The sequence below is a fragment of the Mirounga angustirostris genome, unplaced genomic scaffold (assembly GCF_029215605.1).
Source record: "Mirounga angustirostris isolate CCGP_5_RB_7025 unplaced genomic scaffold, mMirAng1.0.hap1 SCAF_7, whole genome shotgun sequence".
NCBI classification, from domain to species: domain Eukaryota; kingdom Metazoa; phylum Chordata; class Mammalia; order Carnivora; family Phocidae; genus Mirounga; species Mirounga angustirostris.
The window spans coordinates 126558670-126582157 of NW_026991715.1; the positions used below are offsets into that span (position 1 = coordinate 126558670).

General features: G+C 39.7%; 1 protein-coding gene across 1 annotated transcript in view; it reads right to left on the bottom strand.

Moving 5' to 3' along the window:
* The window catches only part of SPEF2 (sperm flagellar 2), a 167447-nt gene that overhangs the window by 42025 nt on the left and 101934 nt on the right, over positions 1-23488 (bottom strand). The window contains 6 exon segments of the mRNA XM_054504500.2: positions 1047-1194; positions 8196-8376; positions 12555-12706; positions 17343-17480; positions 21829-21967; positions 22051-22178. Of these exon segments, the coding sequence (XP_054360475.1) occupies positions 1047-1194; positions 8196-8376; positions 12555-12706; positions 17343-17480; positions 21829-21967; positions 22051-22178 (886 nt within the window).

Sequence of the window (23488 nt, forward strand, 5' to 3'; positions counted from 1 at the left end):
TAAGGGAATGGACTCAACCATTTATCCATTAAAAGTAGATTGAAGTATGTCCTTCAAATGCTGCTTATTTCTTTCATTTTTACCATCTGAGATGGACTAAGTGGTGTGTTTTTTCTTGTGGTGCTATTCTTCTCTTTGATTCGAGTGCCACCCATCACCACCCACTTGCCCACATCCTTAGCTTCCCCTCTTACTCCTGCTCAGGGTTGCTTAAATGTACTCCAGCTGGGAGGTGTTTCCTTACCTCTCAGAAGGACTGAGGTGACCTCGCTCTCAAGGTTGCCTGCACCTCCCCCACTAAAGAACAAGGATGGGTCAAACATCAGTCTCTGCTGCTAGGCTAGAGTTCCCATCAGGGCAGGGACTGTGTTTTTGTTCTGGTTCTTGAAGTTCATCATTGTGTCCCTCGCACCCATCATGGTGTCCTTCTAGCAGGTGCCTAACAAACGTGTCGTGAGCAACTGACTAGTGAGGTGACTTCTGTCTCTTCCTCTCTTGCCTCAACTCACCTTAAATATGTACAAGTGGAGACATTCAAAGGGGGGGGGATAATGTTTATGCCAGAGTTTATCCCCAAGGCTAAAAGGAGGTCTCTCCCAGCCTGAGTCTTCTCTCGCCCTTGCTTTCCCCTCATGTCTCTGAGGCAGAGGTTAGGCAGGAGGCCTCCAGGAGAGAGGAATTTGCTTGAATTAAACCAGAAACCTGAATTCAACCTGAAACTTACATACTTATAATCGCTTTTCATCCAACCTCCTCTCAGTTACTGCGGCCCCTATGTGCACAATTTTCAGATTACATAGTGCTATTGGGAGTTCTTCTAGCATGTTCCAAACTGTTGTTGAGGTTTATTTTACCTTGGATACGTTTGGATAAACAAGTTAGGTGAGACTGGTACCCAGTATGATTAGTCCACTAACGCCACCGGAGCCTGGGTCTTGGAACAAAACCAAACCAACAGTAGCTTTAACGTGCCTGCTTAGATGTTTGTGTTCTCTACCAAGGAGAGTTGAAGCATCCACAGTTTTGGATGCCAAAACCATGAATACCTTTTGCTTTTTTGTCTGCCTTTTTCTTCTTGGGTGGTTCCTTTACGACTTTTTTATTTGTACCCATCTGAGGAGATTTCTCTTTTGTGTCTGCTGGCAGGTTTTCCTTCTCTTCGTCCATGAGCCTCTGATGAATTTCAGCAGCAACCTGGTTGGATACGAGCAAGATTTCGATGAACGCGACACTTATGAAATATGATAGCTATGTGGATTTAGTCATCACCCAGATCAACTGAAGCCTCATTCTCCTGTAAACAACCATGCCATGTACTCAGTCTTTACAGAAAACATACTTCAATGTTTTACTGACTTGAAAACCTGGCCCGGGCCTCAAGAAGTGGCTTCCCCTTCTGTATGTAGGTTGCTCACTTTCTCCAGCCCTGCATGCAATGCAGCCTTACATTTGCTCATTGCCACCTCCACACTGCAGCAGCTCCATGAGGATGCTTTTTAAAAGCTTTCTTTTAAATCTCAGATTCTATGGACTTAACACCCACTATTCTTCCAGGGCATTCCCCTATACCAATGTTTCTCACCTTTTATCATCATCATCATCATTATTATTATTGACATCCCCTACAGAGTTTTAAAGACAGTTTTTCTAATAGTCTGCTCCATGAAATTTTAATACTGCAAAAGTGTATCTATGTATTTTACCTATAACTGTGTTTTATACATAAAATGGGTAAGAATTTCTCATGTCCCCCAACCAAGTTTTGGGAATGCATGCCCTGTATTATTTGGGCTCATGGACACTTGGATTTTGGGCTTCCATTCTCCTCTAACACTAGACATCATCCCAGAAGGTGCAGTGTTCATGAGGATGACCTGTCCCACGGACTAAGCTCATCTTGTCAGCTTCCTCTACTCAGGGGACTTGTAGCTTCCCGCCATCTCATCAACCCCCTCCTTTCACTCGCACAAATGGAATGTCCTGGTGTGAGAGAGGAGTTGCGGGGCCACCCCATCATAGCTGAGGAGTCGGGAGGGTGGGGTGTGGTTGGGACCCCTCCATCCCTCCTCCAGGACTCTGTGCTTCAGGCAGCAGGGAAACCTTGTCTTGAGTTCTCGTGCCACTGGGGCCATGCCTGCAGTTTCAAAGGCCAGACCTTCCAAAATAAGTCCAACTGTCCCAGGAAAGGTGAAGAGCACTTAGGGGTGTAGCCCCAAGAAATGAGAGCTTAGAAAAGACTCCCAAAAGGGAGAAAGAAAACCTGCACACCCTGAGGAGGGAGGAGCAACATCTGGTCGAATCCCTTAAAATCTCAATAAAGCAACTGGTAAAGAAATGGGGGTCATGAGAATTCATTTATTGAAGTGCTTACTGTGTCCAAGCCTGACGTTATTTCTGGGGAGGACTGGGTGAGGGGCTCAGAGGAGAAAGAGGAAGTTGGATGGAGGTGAACAGAAAGATGAATAAGGCACAAGCTCTCCCCTGAAAGATGCTTAGTCTTGGTGGGATACACCAGCCAATTCCTGCTCTCCCCAAATTCTTGCAAACTTCATACCCCGGGGCTCAGCATGTAACTGTCCCTGACTGTTCTATGAATGTTTAGTGTTCCACCCTCCAAATGGGCTTCGAGCGGCTTTTAGCACCTTCTATGCTCACAGGGGACTATGGAACTATGGAACCAGGAAATGATTATTAATAGATGGAATTTCTTTTAAAATAATCATATTCCATGGAACATACCCACAGTTTCTTTAAGATCAGTGGAACTTTGGAGAAATACAGAAAAGGTTTCAGAGAACAAGCCAGTTTTGTGTGAGCGTATGTATGTGGTTTTAATCAGATGCCCTTAAGCCATAAAAATGGATTTCATGCTATCTACTGTACTTTAAAATTCTTGGTAAAGCTGAAAACAGACTTGTTAACATCCCCCCCCACCCCGCCTAAATTGCAAGCAATTCACTTTTGAATCTGTTTTTGCAAAGCACTGTAAGTTAGCAATTTCCTTTAAAATTGGATTTTTCTCCTTTATAAACAACTTTGTGGTAGTGGTGGTGGTGGTGGTGGTGGTGATGATGATAATCATCTTCTGCATATTTTTGGTCCACTTCCCTCAGAGACCTCTGTGTCTCTTTCAAAAATTAACATTATTCGCAATACATTGAGCGATCTACCTGTAAGCCTGAAGAAACTCTAGAAATAATGTCTTGACATTGTGGGCGTTAACTATGACTTGTTTCTTTGAAATCATTGCATACCTGCTAATTAGAGGAAAGTTTTTCTAAAAATTAACATCACACACTAAACGGGTAGCTGTTGGTGAGACTGCTGTGTAGAAAAAAACCCATGTTAAAGCACTCTCCTTTCAGTTGCTCTAATCCCCGCTTGCACTGTTTTTCCCTGCAATGGTTTGCCCAAGCATGTCTGTCTCACTGGAAACTTAAAATTCCCTTAAGGTCATGTGACATCAAGGTCATAAAAGTCTATTGGAGACATAAAAGCAGGACTCAAATATAATTATTAGGAATACTAATTAGATTAGTACTTAACTTTTCTCCCTTGCTTCCTATGTTATTTTATTTTTTAAAGATTTTATTTATTTATTTGAGAGAGAGAGAGAGAACAAGCAAGGGAGAGAGGGAGAAGCAGGCTCCCCGCTGAGCAGGGGCTGGATATGGGGCTGGATCCCAGGATCCTGGGATCATGACCCGAGACGAAGGCAGATGCTTAACCGACTGAGCCACCCAGGTGACTCTCTATGTGGTTTTTAAATTCCACAAGGAAAATAGTACAATTGTGAATAAATTTTTTTAATGTCATCATCTATTATAGTTACAATTTCCATTATCTATTATATTATATATTATATATAACTATATATAATATTATATATATTACATTATCTATTATAATTTCTTTGGTATACATTATTTCACTGGATCTTTCAACCGTTCACTAGAGGAAAGGTATGTGGAATGTCTCCCATGTTACAGATAAGGAATTGAAGACTGGAAGAGGCTAAGTCATTTCCATAAAATCACACAATTTAACCAAGAGGGGTAGCCAGTGCTCTTTGTGCTGTACGCTGCTCTTTCTAATAATGTAATATTCTACAATGTCATCTCCCCTAGGCAATTCTAATGGGATTTGTAAAACTTGCAAATTACTTTATGTAGCTCAATAAGAATAATAATTCCCTTCTCTCCCCCCCCAAACTCCTAGCTCTGGTTTCCCACTCTCTGGTGCTTGGTAGTTGTAATCTTTCAGTGATCACCATGGTCATTGCCATCATCATCAGTAGTAACATCAGCATCATTGGTCGGGCAGCAGTCCCACGTCAGACTGTGCTGAGCGCTTAGCATCATATTAGATGTGGGCGTGATGCTAGGTGTAGGGTGTATAAAAAGTCTTAGAATCCAGTGAAATGTTTAGGAAAAGAATGAGATAAACATTACAATCACCTAGGATGCTTGGGGAGATAATACTGCTGCAGGGATTGGAAGAGCACATGATCAGAGAAGGCAAGGGCTTCAAGCAGGTCACCAAGTAGTCAGGAATCAAAGCAGGAACTGGCTCTGAAGACTTATATGAAGTATATAGTTTAATCAAATAGAAGGTAGGAGGAATGTATTTTAGGAGAGAAAGATGACATTAGCCGAGGCATGGAAATTGTTAATGCCGAGGGAATATGTAGGAAGCAATATCTAGTTGCTTTATGAGAAGGTTTGATGAGTTGGTACCAGCACGATGGGGAGCACTGAGCCTCTGGGCCAAGGGTTTAGGATTCCACGGTGGCTACTGGAGGTCATCACACTACCTTATTCTCCTCTCTGGTCAATAACAGAAGATCATTTCTGTGTTCTTATAGGCATCATATGCTTTTTTAACAAAATAAATCAATCCCTTTTCTTTATCTGGATCATTTTGCCCTTATAAAGTAGCTATCAGTATTTTTGGGGTATACATCTACTGTCTTATTATGTGCTTTCGACTTATATTGTTTGTCCTAAATCTTGTTCTGTCCTCTTTTCTTATTTTGGACTTAATATTTTAAATTTATTCATTTTCCCTATATTAGTTTGGAAGTAACACACACTAATTCACTTAGTGGTTACTCTAGGAATAACACATGAATTACTGACTAAATAATATTTAGACTTTGATAGGTTCACAATTTATGGTGTAATTCCTACGGTAACCACTAAGAGAACAGTAATAGAATGCACTACTTCTAAAAGTAAGTAGGGGGGGAGAAAGCAAGCAAGAAAAGATATAGAAAGGCTAAAAAATAAGAGGATGAACAAGGATATAACATGTAAACAATATTCAAAAGTATCATTTCCAAAAAAACATTATAAATAAAGAAGACTACCTCCTAGTAAGAAAAGGTTTAGTTCACCAGGCCCAGATGGCTTCTTGGTGAATGCTACTAAACATTTCAAGAGGAAATAATTCCAACTTCCTCAAACTCTTCTAAATAGAAAGAGAAGAAACATATCCTGACTTGATTTATGAGTCTAGTATTACGTGGATGTTAAAAGTTGACAAGGACAGTATGAGAAAAACAAATTTTAGGATTTTCTCACTCATGAACAGAGATTCAAAAAGCCTAAGCAAATTATTAGCAAAACAAAGCCAGCAATATGTAAGAAGGATGATGTTTAATTATAATATTGGACTTATTTCAGGGATGTGATGTAAGTTTAATATTAGAAAATGGACCAATATGATATTTCACATTGATAGAAAACAGAAAAAAAATTATATGACAATCTCAATAGATGCAGAAAAACATTTGTTAATATATTAATGAAAAACCCTCATGGTAAGCTAGAAATGAAAAGAAACTTCCATATTCTGATAAATATCATCTAAAAAAAGTCTATGGCCAACACTTTTGTAAATTTTGACAAGCTGATTTGAAAATTTATATGGAAAGGCAAAGAGCCAAGAGCCAAAATGCTCTGGACAGATGACAAGATGGGAAGATTTGCTCAGCTAGATAACAAATAAGTGATATGACATTATGCAGTTTTGGTACAAGATGGAAAAATAGAGGAATGCAACAGAATTTATGATATGTGGTCACCTACTTTATGACAAAGATGATACTGCAGTGAATGGGGGAAGAATCTGGTATTACTTATGCAAACTGAAGTATTATGTATAGTATCATCAACTGACATTGAAGATAGCTACCACTCTTAGCCATATATCCAATGGCTGTGTGTGCAGAAGTGCAGCCATGGACAAGTACAAGAATGTTCACAGCGAGGGTATCCATAATGGCACAAACTGGAAGCCCAAATGTGTATTAGTAGCAGACTAGTTCAATAAACTGTGATAGATTTACATAATGAAACAATATACAACAACAAAAAGGGACAGATTACAGCTCCACTCAACATATAATGAATCTCATATGTAATGTTGAGCAAAAGAAAACACAAAGAAACAAAAGGTATGAGTCCATGTATTTAAAGTTCGAAAGCAAGCAAAGTTAACTATACTGTTTAGAGCTATAGACTTGGGTGATAAAACTTATGAATATCAAGGCAATGGTTAGTCAAAAGGCAGGCGGAAGGTCCGTGTTGTAGGGATGCAGGGGTTGGGACTGGGAAGGGGCAAGGACTTGGTAGGTTCCGGACCTTTCCCATTTCTCCCGTGTGCTGGTTTCGGCAGTAACTTTAGGTGTGTTCATCGAGCCCTGCAGTTATACTTCATGCACTTTTCTTAGATGTGTCAAAATTCACACTAACATTTTTTATAGTAGAAGCAAGACAATGAAAGGCATCTACAAACACTTTTGAGAGGGGCGCCTGGGTGGCTCAGTCAGTTAAGCGTTTGTCTTCAGCTCAGGTCATGATCTCAGGGTCCTGGGATCAAGCTCTGCATTGGGCCCTCCACTCAGTGGGGAGTCCACTTCTCCCTCTCACTCCCCCTATGTACGTGCTTTCTCTCTCTCTCTCAAATAAATAAATAAAATCTTAAAAAAAAAAATCTACAGTCACTTTTGAGAGGGAGAAACAAAAGAAGGAAGAGCAACAGGAAGAGAGGGAGAACAGAAAGGGAGAACAGAACACTGAGGTTGCTGTGGGATGAACCAGAGAAAAGAACCCTGGAGGCAGAGTGGCCAGGAAGGGATTTGGAAAACACCCAGTCAGAAGTGTCACCTCCTCGCTCTAAGACCCTGCGGTAAGCTCCTCTTCTGCCTCTTCCATAAGGTCTTTGGGAAGGTGGACACTGCTTCCTGTTTGGATGGGATATTTCGGGGAAACTCAAAGAAGGCCTGGCACAGAATGAACAGAGAACCACCTTGGGTACACAGGACTGGAAGGTGAGGGAACAGTGGTCATCCAAGCTAAACTCTGCGTGAACCTTCTGTCCAGGGGGGAGTTTCTCCTTACATTAGAGTTATCTGTGTGCTCTTCCCTTCTCTTTTGATTTGGTGCAGGCCCCTTAGAGGCAGAGACTATCACCGTCCCTTCGCTTCCCAGTGAAGCTGAAAAGAACATGAACTTTGAACTCATATAGTCCTAGGTTCAAATATCCTTTTTGACACTTAACCTGCTAAGTGACCTTGGTAAAAATTTTTAACATTTCTGGATCCTCGTTTTCCATGGTAAAGAGGAGAGTACTTACCCCACAGGTGACTTATGCAAACTAGAGGCCTACAAGGCCAGATGCGTGTTTTTCTTGGCTCTGTAAAGTTTTACAAATTTGATTTCATTTCTAACATGCTAAAATCAGTAGGTTTCACATATAAATCTGAATTTCTGGCTTTTCTTGGAAAATTGTAAAATCTGGCCATACTGGGCCTCATTCTTAAATGGTAAATTTGGTCAGGGTGATGTAGCACATACCTCTTTAGGAGTATGATTTCCACTTGGCCACAGCCTCATCCCTCCCTTATTGCATTATACTTGACCCACATCATTGACTTTTCCTGACGGACCTTTTGGCCCCTGCACTTGGAACCTTGGCCCAGCACAAAAAATAATCTACATGTTGGTTTACTCCATTCTTAAGCTCATCTACTTGCTGACTGAATTGTTTCATTTCTTATTTCTTTCAGAAAACAAAACAAAACAAAAAAATTCCTGAAGGTATAAATTTATACAACATTGTGTAAATTTTCTACTCATAGCATATTACCAATGTTGGTACTTAGTGAAAATGTAGTAACAAGCACTGCTTACCATGTGAGATATTGCTAAAGAAGCCTGCTGCCAGGTGTCCATTAGCAACTTCTCATCTGCCTCAAAGTTTGCCTCAACAGTTTCCAGTGAGTAATCGATCTTGCCCTTCAGTATGGCCTTTGTTTTTGGTTTGGACATAGCTGAATCCGGGGATATGGATATTCGAGAAATTAGAGGAATTCTTTGAAAAAAACAAACAAATAAAAAGGAAATATAAGTATTTCATTTAACAGAATTATATTTTTATGACATGTTACTTTGGGAATTTTGTTATCTTGCTTTAACCTCAATTTTCAAAGTTGTCCTGGAAGAACTCTTCAAATGAAGAAAAGACTATAAAAGATGGTATCTGGGGGCACCTGGGTGGCTCAGTCAGTTAAGTGACTGATTCTTGATTTTGACTCAGGTCATGATCTCCAGGTCATGAGATTGAGCCCCACGTTGGGCTCCATGCTGGGAGTGGATCCTGCTTTGATTAAGATTCTCTCTCTCCCTCTGCCCCTCCCCCAACCCCCTCTCTTAAAAAAAAAAAAGACTGTATTCAAATTTTTACAGTCTTATTAACAAGAGTAAACTAGAGACACATAGTAACAAAACATAATTTTTAGGTTTAATTCTTGTTGATTACGAGGAGGGAAATGAAACAATGGGAATCTTGAAGAAATGCAATTTTGAAATGTATCCAGGGCATCAGCTTCTGACAAGGAACAAATCAGTCATGAAAAAGCAAATCAAATAAAACTGGGCACCACTCCTTTAAGATGACTAGCATCATTTGGCTTCCCGAAGTGGACAGTGAAAAAGCAAGATATGACAAATTTGAGGACTGCAAGGGGGAATCCTGTGGTGGGTGGGGGAGAAATCCAACAGCCCTCCCCAGTTTAGAGTATGGATGATGAAGCTTTCTCTTTGCTTTGTAAAGTATGGGAACACAGAGGTAAGCTCTCGCTCTCCCTTCTTTCAGCCATATTGTTGCCCTTATGTAGAAATTTTAGAGCTGCCCCTGGGAACATTCTATCCCTGAAGGACTCTCAAATCTCAAATGCTATGAGAAGCGGGAAGAGAGCCCCAGGGCAGAATGTTTATTATGACTTGGATCCACTTTAGTGATCCAAAGGGCAAAGCGTCCTCAGTTGGGCATGGAATGAGGAGAGAGAAGGTCCAAGGATTCCTTTGCTGAAACTTGAGGAGAGTCAGAAGCCGTAGTAGGATCAAGCATTTGGTCTGGCAGACTCAAGCTGCTGGGGAACAGATTGGTGACCCAGAAAGCTGATTGTGAACTCCACCAAACAGTTAGCTTGGTCTTGTTTTGAAGCACTAGACATGGTTTCTTGAATTTGGCTCTGATTCTTCCAGGACTTGGCATTCTGACAACGCACTGTGCCTATAAAGACAATGCGCTGAGGTTCTTCATACACATCTACCCACAAGGACAACTTACATTTTAATAATCAAGTAATGCTCAATGTCAGTCCCTGAGACACTGAGATTCATGTGTCTAACAAGGTAAAGGTTGTGTGATCATCTCTAAATGTTTAATACAGTACAACATGCATTCCCAACACCTTGCTTTGGAGGAGAGGAGTGGTGGCATATCATTTAGAAATAAAATTTGGGGTTAGACTTCATTTCCCTGGAAAAATTTCTGGTCCAGCTACCTCTGCCACTATCAATAGATATGCATTGGGGCATGTCACTTGACTTTCTGAAGCTCCTTTCCTCAAATAATACAAATATGCAACTGCTACTTTTACTATTATTACTAATTCTTAGTAATTGCCAATTATCAACCAATTATTAGTTACTATTATGCTGCTGCCGTTGTTGTTGTTTTTACAGGAATAAAGTAGACAGCTATGTGGAAATGCTTAACAGGATGCTTGTTTCCCTTATATATTTTAAAGAGACTGTAGCTGATTAGTTGGTTGGTTGTACATTGATTGAGAGTTTCGGTAGATACTCATAGCAGTGATTTGAGGTTGAGATTGGTACCCAGTTGTTTTGCAGACAATAAGAACTGGCTGTTCTTTTCCCTGTTTCATTCTGCTAACCAACTTTAATAGCTTCCCCAATATGCCTGACTTGCTATTTTGTGCTAAGAACAGAATGCACTGCTACTGTAGACATTGAAATTTGGCCTCTTTTAATGGCTCTGACGGTTCATATTGCCTTTGGAATTTTTTATTGTTTTCAGTTTCAAAGTTCTTTTTCAGTAGCTTGCTGACTTAAACATTTCTCTTGTATTTGTATCCAGAAGACGGTACTTTCCTTCTTGTGTTTTCTTGCTTACACATGGGCATTATGGGGACACAGTGAGACTACATAGAGGAAATCTAGAGAGAGAAAAAGTGGGTCTCGGATCTCATGTATATCCTATTGTGTTCAGGTCATCTCAAATCCTTTTTGGTATAGGGAGGATAAAGCAAAGCAAGTACATGCAATACTCACAATTAAAATACTGTGGAATTTAAGAAACAGAGGATCATAGGGGAAGAGAGGAAAAAATAAAACAAGATGAACCCAGAGAGGGAGACAAACCATAAGAGACTCTTAATCATAGGAAACAAACTGAGGGTTGCTGGAGGGGAGGGGGGTGGAGGGATGGGGTAATTGGGTGATGGACATTAAGAAGGGCACGTGATGTAATGACCACTGGGTATTATATAAGACTGATGAATCACTGATGTCTACCTCTGAAAGCAATAACATATTATATGTTAATTAATTGAATTTAAATTTAAAAAAAATTAAAATATATAAGAGTAGAAAATACTGCATGTAGGTTACTGTCATAATATGCATTAAAGGTTGTGTAATATTGAGAGTTATTGAGACTTGATCTCAAGTCTTCTGATCCCCAGACATGGTACTCAGTGCTCTGAGGATTTCATTTTCTGTAATCTTCACAACCACCCTACTTTATAGATAAGAAAACCAAGGCTTAAGAGAGTTGGGGTGATTTTCCTCCCAAAATAAATTGTTCTAATTTACTCACATACAACTAGCAAATAACACCCAAGATTGAAACCAGATCTGTCTTCAAAACATATTCACGATACCACATTTACTTCTTGCCATTTGTGCTGTCTGCATTGACTTGAGCACACTTGTCCAATAAAGTACATATACTGCTTTCAATCTCCAATACATATTTCATATCTTTGGAGATTTAAACTTAATGTTCAGCTTGCATATTATTTTTTTAAAGCTAGCTTCTTTCTTTTTCCCCTCTTCATATTTGTAGATTCTTGTTTTCTCATGACCTCCTTACTGGTCATGAGAAAATATTACTTTAATTCTTAATGCTGTTTTATTAATTTATTTTTAATTAATTCATTTAATTTCAAGGATTTTGAGTTTTCTTTTTGTTATTTTATTCTTACTTTTTGCTCTCTTAATGTTTTAGAGTTGGGACCCACCCACATCACAGGAATCACCACCACTCCCACTCCCTATTTCTTTTTTTTTTTTTAAGATTTTATTTATTTATTTGACAGAGAGAGACACAGTGAGAGAGGGAACACAAGCAGGGGGAGTAGAGAGGGAGAAGCAGGCTTCCCGCGGAGTAGGGAGCCCAATGTGGGGCTAGATTCCAGGACCCCGGGACCATAACCTGAGCCGAAGGCAGACACTTAACTTACTGAGCCACCCAGGTGCCCCACCCACTCCCTATTTCTTAAAGACATTTTTCTATCTGTTCATAGCTTCTCTGGGTTTGGGATCTTGCCCTTTCCCTGTCCCCACCACTGAGTCTATAAATGCAATTATTTGCAAACTTTTGTATTGCACAGAAATGTTTGGTTGAAAATCTAATTATTTTCTTGCTCTGATGGGAATTTGATGTTAGACTATTGACAAGTCTTTTACCTCATGAAGTCATAATCACATATGACTGAACCTTTACTGTTTTTCAATTTCCTTACCTATAAAAGAAGACTCACAACTCCTTCCATTTTCATTTACATGTCACACACACACACACAAGTGCTTGGGACCTTTCATAAAAGTGGTAGAGATTCATGATTCCTTGCTGAAAACTCTTGAGCCAAAAGTTTTTCAGAATTCACAATTTATATACTCTATATATTCCCTAATATCCCCAGCAGAGTCTGTTGGAAGCTCTTCATAATAAAACACACTATACCTCTGCAGCCAAGTGTGTAAATAGTCATCATCATTTGGATAATAATGCATATCAGTCATCTTAAGTTGAACGTAGAAAAGTTTTCACTTTTTGGAGCTTTTTTTTGGATTTTGGATTTGCAGATACAGGAGTTTGGTTTTTATTAGGTATTCAACTTAAAATCATAAAGTTTTATGCTCAAACCAATTATAGTGCAACATGATAACCTTTCTTACCGAAGCTGGCTCTCCAAAATGTCTCTACCATCCAGTTGGACCAATGGGACTCGAGTAAATCTCTTAATGTCATCAACTGGGATTTTGCCTTCCATTCCCCTGTAATAATCTTGAAGGAGTCTCTTTGTATCTTGGAAACGGTTCAGTTCTGCCTTTAATAGCAAATAAGAATGTTAATACCCAAGAAAGAACAAGCTGATCTTTACAATTTCCCCCATAAGTTCTGTAAGCACTATTTTAAAGTATTTCAGTTGAAATCAATTTTCTGGAAATTAAGAAAGAATTGGCTAGGGGCACCTGGGTGGCTCAGTCATTAAGTGTCTGCCTTCGGATCAGGTCGTGATCCCAGGGTCCTGGGATTGAGCCCCGCATTGGGCTCCCTGCTCTGCGGAAGCCTGCTTCTCCCTCTCCCACCACCCCTGTTTGTGTTCCCTCTCTTGCTGTGTCTCTCTCTGTCAAATAAATAAATAAAATCTTAAAAAAAAGAGAAAGAATTGGCTATAGGCATATATCCAAAGGCATATATCTTATATATATATATCTAAAGGCATATATAACAATGAAAGATAACTGGTGACTTTGTGTTTTCTGTACTCATTGAGTATGATTCCACTCAACAAGGTGGAGTTTCTATGCCTCTTGACCTTGTGACAAAAGATTACAGTAAGTATGATGTCCAAAGTAGTACATATTATTCATTATTAGGACATTAAGAATTCCTGTGTCCTGTATCCAATCAACTAATACATTAACAAACATGTGAATGTCTTCTACCAGAGGTAACAAGTTAATCGATTTGGGAGATGCCAAAAATATGATATATACAAATACGAAATACAAATATGGGTACAGATACAAATACAAAAAAACTGAAGTACAAAGTAAGACTAGGTTTTGGTCCTCTAGGACTATTTAACCTAGTTGTGGAGAAATGACAAGGTAAGGCAAAGGCAATGGTCAGTTCTCTTTTCACAGTTTCCACTCTTGCTCAATAACGCGTACTAGGGAGATCACTCCTCCATGCTCACAGCAAACCCCGTCTGTTGGCATTGCCAGTAGTGCCTTGGGGGAAATGGAGGACACAGAGGAACTGGCAATAAGTGGAGCATCAGTCATTCACAAGGGACTCCCTGCCAGCCAGGCTACCCCCTTTGCAGGAATGAGGACATGTGTGCATCGTGAGTGCCAAATGCACCATGAGTCTGCCAACCCATTCTCCCATTAGGTGTCAGATCAGTTGGCACATCCATGCTCCTCTTTGGTGGTGTGAACATGACTTCCAGACTTCGCTTTGGCGAGTGGGGCTACTTAAACCAGTGCCTGAGGGCCTAGAGACTGAAGCTCTTCTGCAGAAGCATTCCATGATATATAGTTAATTATAGAAAGCATTTTTTCCCAAAAAGAACAAACCTGACCTAGTGTTCAAAGCCCTTCGCTGACCCTAACCCAAGGATATTTATGAAGGGATCCCAATATTTATCGGGCAAGTAATGTTACTATTTATTTCATAAAACATCCAGAAATAGTCTTGTACTACCGTATTCACAGTCTAGAATAAATAAATGCTTTTGCATTGTAGTTGACAACAGAAGACAAAAACAGTTTCAATAAGTTCGTTTTTGATACAAAAAAGGGTAAACCACATTGCTCCTGAAAAGCTGTCTTGTACATTGTTAAACTTTTCTAGGCAAATGACTGAAACAGGAAAAAGTTCACTTGGTTAAATTGAATCTATAGTATAAAATAAAATGACCATTCATATATTGTTTTAAATTATAAAACATGTTTTAAATATTTGGATTTTAAACATAAATATACATTTAAGTAACTTTTCAAACTAGCATTTTGAAATGATTAGGAAAACTAAACATTTTTCTTTTCTTGCAGAGCAACCAAATTAAGTTTTAAGATATTCCTACATGGACAAATCTCACATTGTGACAGTAAGTGTTTTCACTTGTCATGCTTAGAGACAGAATCCTAGTTTTGAAGGGGACGTTAGAAAATCATCAAGCATAGTATTTTCTAAAATTTATTGGGTAGAAAACTTGTCCTGTGAGCTGTTAATGAGTACCCTCTTGGGGGTAAAAAAACCCAAAAACTTTGCAATGTCAAATAGTTTCAGAAATGCTAGATTAACATATCAAAAAGGTTTCTTAATGGCAGGGCATCTTGATGTCCTAATATGTTAATATACTTGTCAATCTCCCAGGGAAAGGGAAGCACAGAGTATGCAGTACTTCCCAATTTCACTTGATCACTGAGTCCTTTTCTGTGGACCACTGTGTAAAACTAGTGTCCCATGGATCCCACTTTGGGAAATGCTTATCTAGTTGTCTGTGACCCAGTATTGCAGGCCTTGAAGACTTTCATAAAGATTCTTTCCCCTAGCCCTCCATTCCATAAACATGTGCAAACGTTCTGCTTATAAGCAGCTCAGTTGCTTCAAAAGTCTGTTATTTGTTGGATGGTTCTAATCATTGGATTCTTTCTGCATTTATTGAACTGAAATCCGCTTCCTGTAATTTCCATCTTCAGTTTTTGTAACGTCCTATCGATCAGTGCAGAATGAGGTTCTTTGCTGTTTCACGTGGCGGGCCTTCAACTAGTTGAACAATGCTGAAGGATTATAACAGAAGTCACAGCACAGGGTTGTTGTGAAGGTCTAATGTAAGATACATGAAAGTCCTTCGAGCAGTGCCTGGCACATACAGAGGAAGGAGTAAGGAATTAACAAAGAGCAGCTCTTATTTGCTGCCCTGTCCTTTCTCTTCTTTCCTCCTTGTTGATTTTAGATGTGGATTCACTTTTTAGGACGAGAGCCTTCCATCTAGTATGTGAGAGTTCTACCATTCCCCAAAGAGGCATGTACTGCTCGGACTAATGAGAAATGATTCACAAAAATTCTCTATTCCCTTTGCCTTCACTACTGGATTTCAGTTATTTCTGCCAGAAGCTTCTGACACACCTGTTCCAACAGTCAATCTCTCTTTGCCCAAACCAGTGCCCCAGGAATGCTACCCGGTGTGGCTTAGGCTGCTTGGCTGCTCACTTTAATCCTTTGTACAACCCACACCTGGATCCCAGAGCTGGTAGTCAGTGAGGCTGCTCTTGGGTCTCAGCTTTCTGCTCACTTTTCAGGCCTCCAGTGGTCCAACCTGCCCCTGTACCACGGGTTTGTCCCTCTGAAGGTTGGAAGTATCAGCATTCATGGTCGTTGGTTGAGTGAGCCTTTATTGAACATCTACCGTGCGCTAACTCGGATTGTCAGCTAAATATCCTGCACTCCCACATTATCTCCTCATGTAAATCAATCGGTTGAGGACTAGAAATGTACCCTTTTCTATTCTCTACCCTCACTGCTATGCTCTTAGGAAAAAATACTCATGTAGACACAGCTTGGCTAACACAAGCTTACTGTTCCCCTCAGCTTGGCTAAACTTTAGATACTCTTCTTCCTAACTCTAGGTGCCTGACTGCCCTTTTCTAATTTACTTTACAAAATTTGTCATTGTAAATCTTTGCTCTGTCCATTTACATGTAAATCTTTTTTTCCTAAAGATTTTATTTATGAGAGAGAGAACATGGGCAGGGCAGAGGGAGAAGGAGAAACATACTCCCCCTGAGCAGGGAGCCCGACAACATGGGGCTCAATCCCAGGACCCTGAGATCACAACCTGAGCCAAAGGCAGACACTTAACTGACTGAACCACCAGGCACCCCTGAGATGTAAATCTTTTTAAAAGCTTCTTGCCAGTTTTAGAACTCAAAACTGTCTTTCCCAAGTATCTGGGCACCATCCCTTTGAAAAGTAAACATCAAGGAAGATCATACCTCTAGCTGCCAGTTCCTCTGGGAGGGGAGGAGCCTAACTTGCTCCTCAAGGGTACCTTGCTCCCAGTGTTAAAACTAGGTGAAGATAGGAGAATGTTTATTTTTCCTTCAGGCAAAGCCAATCAGCAAGCACAGATGGCTTCTGATGCCCACTACACCCCAGCTCTCAAACTCTAGCTCTTTTTCTTGGCAATGCTGGATATCCAGACCTGGCCTGTGCTCTTTTTCCTACTGTTGACAATAGTCTTGGAATAAGAGCAATCGCTATCTTCTTATCTCGTCTAGTGCAATTTTTATTTAACAGGCTGCAAATATAAGTTAATGAGGTTGTTCTGGTGAATGGTTTTTTTTGTTTTTTTGTTTTTTTTCCCAATCCTGACATAAGCCTTTTTCTGGAATCAGATGCCTGCTGACATTGACCTAGCCCATGCTTTATGGCAGAGCTGCTTTCCTGGGCTTTTGCTGGCCACTTTGGGTGTCCATTGTGAGAGGATGATGAGGTAACAACCAGTATAAGACAGCATCTCGAGATCTTGTCCCTCTCCACAGTTCTAAGCCACCTGGAAACAAAGCTGGTTGGTGGTTGCTTGGGAAGCTGCCAGTTTCTGTTATTGTTTTCGGTTTTGCTTTTTTTAAGTAGGCTCTATGCCCAGCTTCATGGGGTTTGAACTCACAACCCTGAGATCAAGATCTGAGCTGAGGTCAAGATTGGACGCTTAAGCGACTGAGCCACCCAGGCGCCCCAGGATGCTACCAGTTCTAGTGTTTGTTTGGCCCGGGCTAAAATTATTTAGTTCAGCTAAATTCCTCAGCAAGTTGCAGCTCAGGCCAGGCAGAGTGCTGTGAGTAAAATGAGCCTGAAGAGGCCCCTCATCCTCCCAAAGGAGTTGTAAAGGGAGGGACGGGATGTAGCTGTGGAGGCAAGAGCCTGTGTTGTTGATGGGCTTCTCTTACCTGCATTAATGAGAAGAAATGGTTCATCGTTATTCCGATTGAGTCCTGCAACCAGCTCTCGTTAATGATATCCTGACGCTCCTGCTCTGCTTCTTCCTTCCGAGCATCACAGATGTCCCACAGGCGGTCTCGTAAATCCTGAGCAGAAAGAAACATCACTGTTACACTTTACAATTGTGGCTCAAATTACCTCAGTGTAATAAAACTAGAATCCTTTGCCTGTCTTAAAAATGTCTCCAAAGAAAATTAGACCTAATGCACTCATGCATTTTATTCCTTCACTCAATAAATATTTATTTTGCTTCTACTCTATGCCAGGCCTTTACTTTATAAGACCAGCTCACCAAATCATATGCCCACGTCTAGCACAAATCCACTGCAGTTCACTTTATTTATGGATGGCTATGTTTTATGTAGTATTCTAATCCTTTCTCAGAAAATTTGTTTAGTTGAAAAACTCCTGGAGTGCCTGGGTGGCTCAGTCAGTTAAGCATCGGACTCTTGATTTCAGCTCAGGTCATGATCTCAGGTTGTGAGATCAAACCCCTCATTGGGCTCTGCACTGGGTGTGGAGCCTGCTTACTCTTTCTCTGCCCATCCCAATCTGCTCTCTAAATAAACAAACAAATAAATAAATAAATAAGTCCTTTCAGGGAATTTATGGGGAAATGGCGTATTGTTGGTGGAAGAAATATGCAGCTGTATTTAATCCAAGGGCATAGGCTTGTTCACTAATCATGAGTGGAACATGTCATTCACCAAGAAGTGCTGTCTGAGCTTAATAAGATTGTCCAAAAATTAGCTTTGTACTAAAGAGCTAGCAGTAAGAAAAATCTTTTAAAATCCCAGCTCTGCCATTTATATAACAAAACTAACAATAGCTACCATGTACTGAGGTCTTTCTACATGCATCAGTGTATCAGAACGTAAGTCACTGTACTTCTATCAACTCATTTAATGCCTCACAACAACCTGAGGTAATATATTATAATGTTCATTTTGCAGAGAAGTCACAGAAAGGTTATCTTCCTGAAGGCACACAATAAGTAGGTCGTGGATCCAGGAGATGAGCCGTGCTCTTGAGTAATCTAAACTACTATTTCAGGTCTCAGTTACTTTATCTGTAACTTACCTTTTGGATGTGCCATATAGAATATATTAGCTTATGTATATAAAGCACTTAGCATAGTATTTAGCATACAGTAATTCCTTGATTAATAAAAACTATTATAATCTTATAAGAATATCGTGTTATCCATGCAATAAAATATCTGTTTAATAAAATATCCCATTAATGAAATGCATACAGTCAATTAAAATGTGACAGGTTTCAAAATAATAATTTATCAAACATTATTATGTGTTGGGCATTGTGCTAAGTGCTTTACATGGATTACCTCGCTAATCCCCACAATAACCAGGAGGTAAATTCTGGTGAGAAAATTGATGCCCAGAGAGGTTAAGTCATTGGCTGTGGTTTCAGTGTGGTGGAGCCAGGAATCTTAATGCAAGCAGTTTCATTCTAGTGCCCACAGTGGGTTCTTTTTCTGTGATATTGTATTAATGGGACTCTTAGCATTTTGATTTGTTACCTTCAGGGAACTGCACGTAAAAATGAAAATATCACAGCCATTTTTATAGTCCTATGCTAAGTATCAGCACAAAACACCATTATTATAGAGCTGACCTTGATATCTGCATGGTCTTTCCACAAATGCTCTAGCAGATATTCAATGCATACTGGTTTGTGCTTACCAAGCATTTGTACATTTTTGAGAGGTAGAAGAGTTTTCTTTTTTTTTTTTTAAAGATTTTATTTATTTATTTGACAGAGAGAGATAGTGAGAGCAGGAACACAAGCAGGGGGAGTGGGAGAGGGAGAAGCAGGCTTCCCGCAGAGCAGGGAGCCTGATGCGGGGCTCAATCCCAGGACCCCGGGGATCATGACCTGAGCCGAAGGCAGACACTTAACGACTGAGCCACCCAGGCGCCCGAAGAGTTTTCTTTTTGTTTCTGCCTCACTGTGAGGCCTTGGCAAGTACTAGCATCTCTGTGGTTCAGATTTCTGATGGCAGAGTGGGGACAATGCAATAGCAGAACCTCTCCATTAACTTCTCAGAAGTGGAATGAAATAAGACAAGAAAAAGGACATTGACCAAGCATAGAGAGGGTCTGGGCTTACCCAGAGGCATGGCTGGTTGTCACATTTCATTTGACAAGAATTAGGGAATTATTATATATTCCTGAGTGGGTTGTATTGAAGAGTGGGCTGTATTGAAGAAAAACTCATGGCTATTAATTGTGAAGGTTGTGCAGACAAAAATCTTTAAAAATGAACACTTTTACAAAAGTTTCAAAGGTTTTCTGTTGGGTCAAAAGCCCAAATTCAATTTATATGGTGTTTACTAGAGTCTCACATAAAACAAAATGACAAAAAAATGTCAAAAGTCAAAACTTATACAAGACAAACACAAATAAGAAATAAAGCAAGGTTCACAGTATTAATATCAGATACAGTAGAATTCAACACAAAAGAAATACTTTGGTGCAAAGATGGTTATTTTATACTCTAAAGAGTATAGGAGACCATGAAGAAATAGCTTGACACGTTTCTTCACATGTCAAATAACGCTGCTTCAGAAAAGCAGCTTAATGAATGGTTCCGGGCATGGGCCGGGGAGTGTGGTGGTGTGGGGTCAGATTCCAGATCTGACACTTACTTCACCATATTTTGTCATCCATAAAATGGGAATATTACTAGTTCCCACCTCAGAGGGCTGTCTTGAGGATGCAGGAAGACAGTGCCAGCACGTACATGTTCAGGTTAGCTTTACTGCTGCTACATTAAGTCTGTAAAGCAATCTACTAAATCTATTAAAATCTATAAAGCAAGGCAAATGGATAGAAATGTAACCATCATAGGGATTTTTAACTTACTTCCATTAGTTTTTGCAAGATTATGTAGGTATAAAAATGTAACAAAAGGATAATTATTTCAATAGTTTTTGCAAGATTATGTAGATATAAAAATGTAACAAAAGGGTAATTGTTTCTATGACACTTTAAAAAATGAAAGTGATAGGGGCGCCTGGGTGGCTCAGTTGGTTGAGCGACTGCCTTCGGCTCAGGTCATGATCCTGGAGTCCCGGGATCGAGTCCCGCATCGGGCTCCCTGCTCGGCAGGGAGTCTGCTTCTCCCTCTGACCCTCCTCCCTCTCATGCTCTCTGTCTCTCATTCTCTCTCTCTCAAATAAATAAATAAAATCTTTAAAAAAAAATGAAAGTGATATATGGGGCCCATCCTAAACCTGAGTTTGGACATAGGGCTGGAAGCAAAGGCAGGTTGATTTTCGAAAACTACTTAAGTTTCCCTACAATATACTCTTGCTGAGAATCCACTGCTAAAAAGCATTCTAATGACATTAACAAGGTTGATTTGGCCTAAACTTATTGAACCTTCTAAATAGAGACTATATGCTATTTTCTAGCACCCATGGAATATCAACAAAAATTTTCTATGTTTAAGGCAACTGAAAAATTTAGATAAATTTAAAATATTATTGAAATTACTTAAATAAGTCAAAACTCTAAATACCTAATTCTCAGATCACAATGCAACAAAATTAGAAGCAAGGGACAAAATTTAAAGCAATAACAACATTTGTCACTGGGAAATGAAACAAAACATTTTAAAAATAATTATGTGGTCAGTGACAATATCAATAAGGCAATTAGACACTATTTGGTAATTAATTATAATGAAAATACTAAAGTCAAAAACAATGGGATCTATCCAAGTTTCTACCTGAAGTTTTTCGTCTTTCCTTGACTATTTTTATTAGAAGCTTCTCTACTTTATTGACTGAATTGATATTTCTAAAAAGTTTAATGTTTTTAACTTCCTAATTGAAATCAGGCTTCCTGGACTTCAGAAGTCCTTTTCTAAAACATCAGGGTCATATATTCCACTTATGAATTTATGAAAATCTGCCTATTAAGGGCCAGGCACTGTGCCTGCTGGACATACAAAGATGTATAAGATTTGGTACCTTCCCTCAAAGGATCGATTCAATATTGGCAGCCCTTTAGGTTTTCCATGAAGTTCCCTCATTCCCCTTCTCCCTGACATCATCCAACCATATGACCGCACTCAAGGTAGGTATGTGCTTAATGCCAGGCATGGAGATAGTTACAATGCCAAACAAAGGGGTTAGGGGTCTACAAAACAGATGCCAAGAATGCTCTTGCTTTGCTGGACTTGGCTCCTCTTTCTGGAAGTGTTGTCCACCATGTTATCATTTTGAGAACATGAGTCTCAACTGAAGTTTGGAAGAGCCATTGCTCTGGGAAGTTGGCAGATTAAGTGTTCAAACCATTTCCCTCCTCACCCTCACACCTCATGGAAGAAAAAGGGAATGAGTTAGGGTTCTGCAGTACAATATTCTCGTGTGGAGACCCTGGTGCAGCAGGTCGCAGATTTCCTTACATTTACTCTTTGGTGTAGTTCAGACTTTGTTTCCTCATCATCCCACAGGTCATCAGGAAGAGCATTGAAATCAGCCTGCCATTGAGATACAAAATCTTGTTTGTGATCTGGACGCCGCAGAAAATGCTGGAAATTTGTTCTGTAAGGCAGTAAGAGAATGAGATGGAGCTCACATGACATGCCTATAGACTACAGAATTCTGACTTTGGAAACATTACTTACCTAACTTCATATAAGTAAGAAATCACAGAATGCTGTTCTTCTCTCAGATGCCTGAGTACTGTTTTGATGGAGTTTATATAGGAATTTTCTATTAGTTCCCAGTAAGGTACTAAAAAGGAAGGTATTTCCTGTTAAATGGTAAAGCATAAAATTAATCATTTCAAAGTGACAATTCTGACTAATTGAGTCAAAAGAGCAATACTAAGCAAGAAGAACAAGATGCAGATGGAACTATCTAATGCATTCTCTGTGAAACTTCTTGCCCCTCCTTTTCTTTTCTCCCCCAACTAATTTCTATTCCAAATACTTCTTCATGTCTCAGTTCAGATAAATTTCTTCCAGAAATTCTTCCCTGATCCAAAAAGTCTTGAAGGTCACCTCCTGACATTCCAGAGTTCTATCTCAGCCCCTGTACTTTCTGCTAGTATAGTAGGGATGACATTAATGGCAACTGCTTGTTCATTTGTCCATATTCACCTCTAGAATATCAGTCTCATAAAGAACAATGAGAACAATGGTTGTTTTAGTCACCACTCTACCATTTTTCCTATAATCACCACAGCGTCTGGGACATAATAGGTGTCCAAGAAATATTTATTGAATGAATAAATAGATGTCATATTTTGTCTAAGTTGGAAAACTGCCTATCATGGACAATATCTAGTGTTCATGTCAGGGTGGTGATGAGTCATTTCTCTGAATTTGCCCAAGTGGTTTTATCTTTGCTGTGTGTACCATGAAAATTAGAAAGTTTCTTTAGGTTATCTTTGATGATACAAATAAATAACCAAAACTAAGAAATAATCAAAATGAAATAAAATTGAAGATACATATTATATTCAATATAAATTCTCTGTACTAAATATTCCCTCATTGGCTGTGCATTTATTTACTCAGGGAATTACACATGGAGACCTGAGAGGTTATTTGGCTAATCTCCTTTCCAATTCAGATATGCTAAATACTAGCGATGAATGATCCCTCCGTGGACCTCACTGATACCTTTCAGGGCAGGCCCTCCAGTGTCACACAACTATGTTACTGTAAAAGTCTCCCTTGTGTTGAGCAGCAGTTTGCCTTCCTGTAGTTCCCACTTCCCAGCCCTAGCTGTGCCCTTTGGAGAAGGGGAGACTACATTCATAACAGTCTTCCCTGTGACAGCCTCTCAGATATTGGAAGACAATGGGGAGAGGTAGGCTGGGATTCAGGATGAAACTTGTTTTGTTAGGCTCAGCATCTAGTACAGCATTTGCACGTAACAGGCCTTCAATAAATTTTACTACGTAGACTCACCTGAACCCAATTTTATCATTAGTTAAATTTTTAGGAGACTGGCTGGCTCCATCTAGTTCTAAAAGTCTATAATTTAATGTCCAGACACATTTGAAATATTCATTTATCTAGTTTAAACGCCTACGGTTCCTTTAATGCTCCTCTG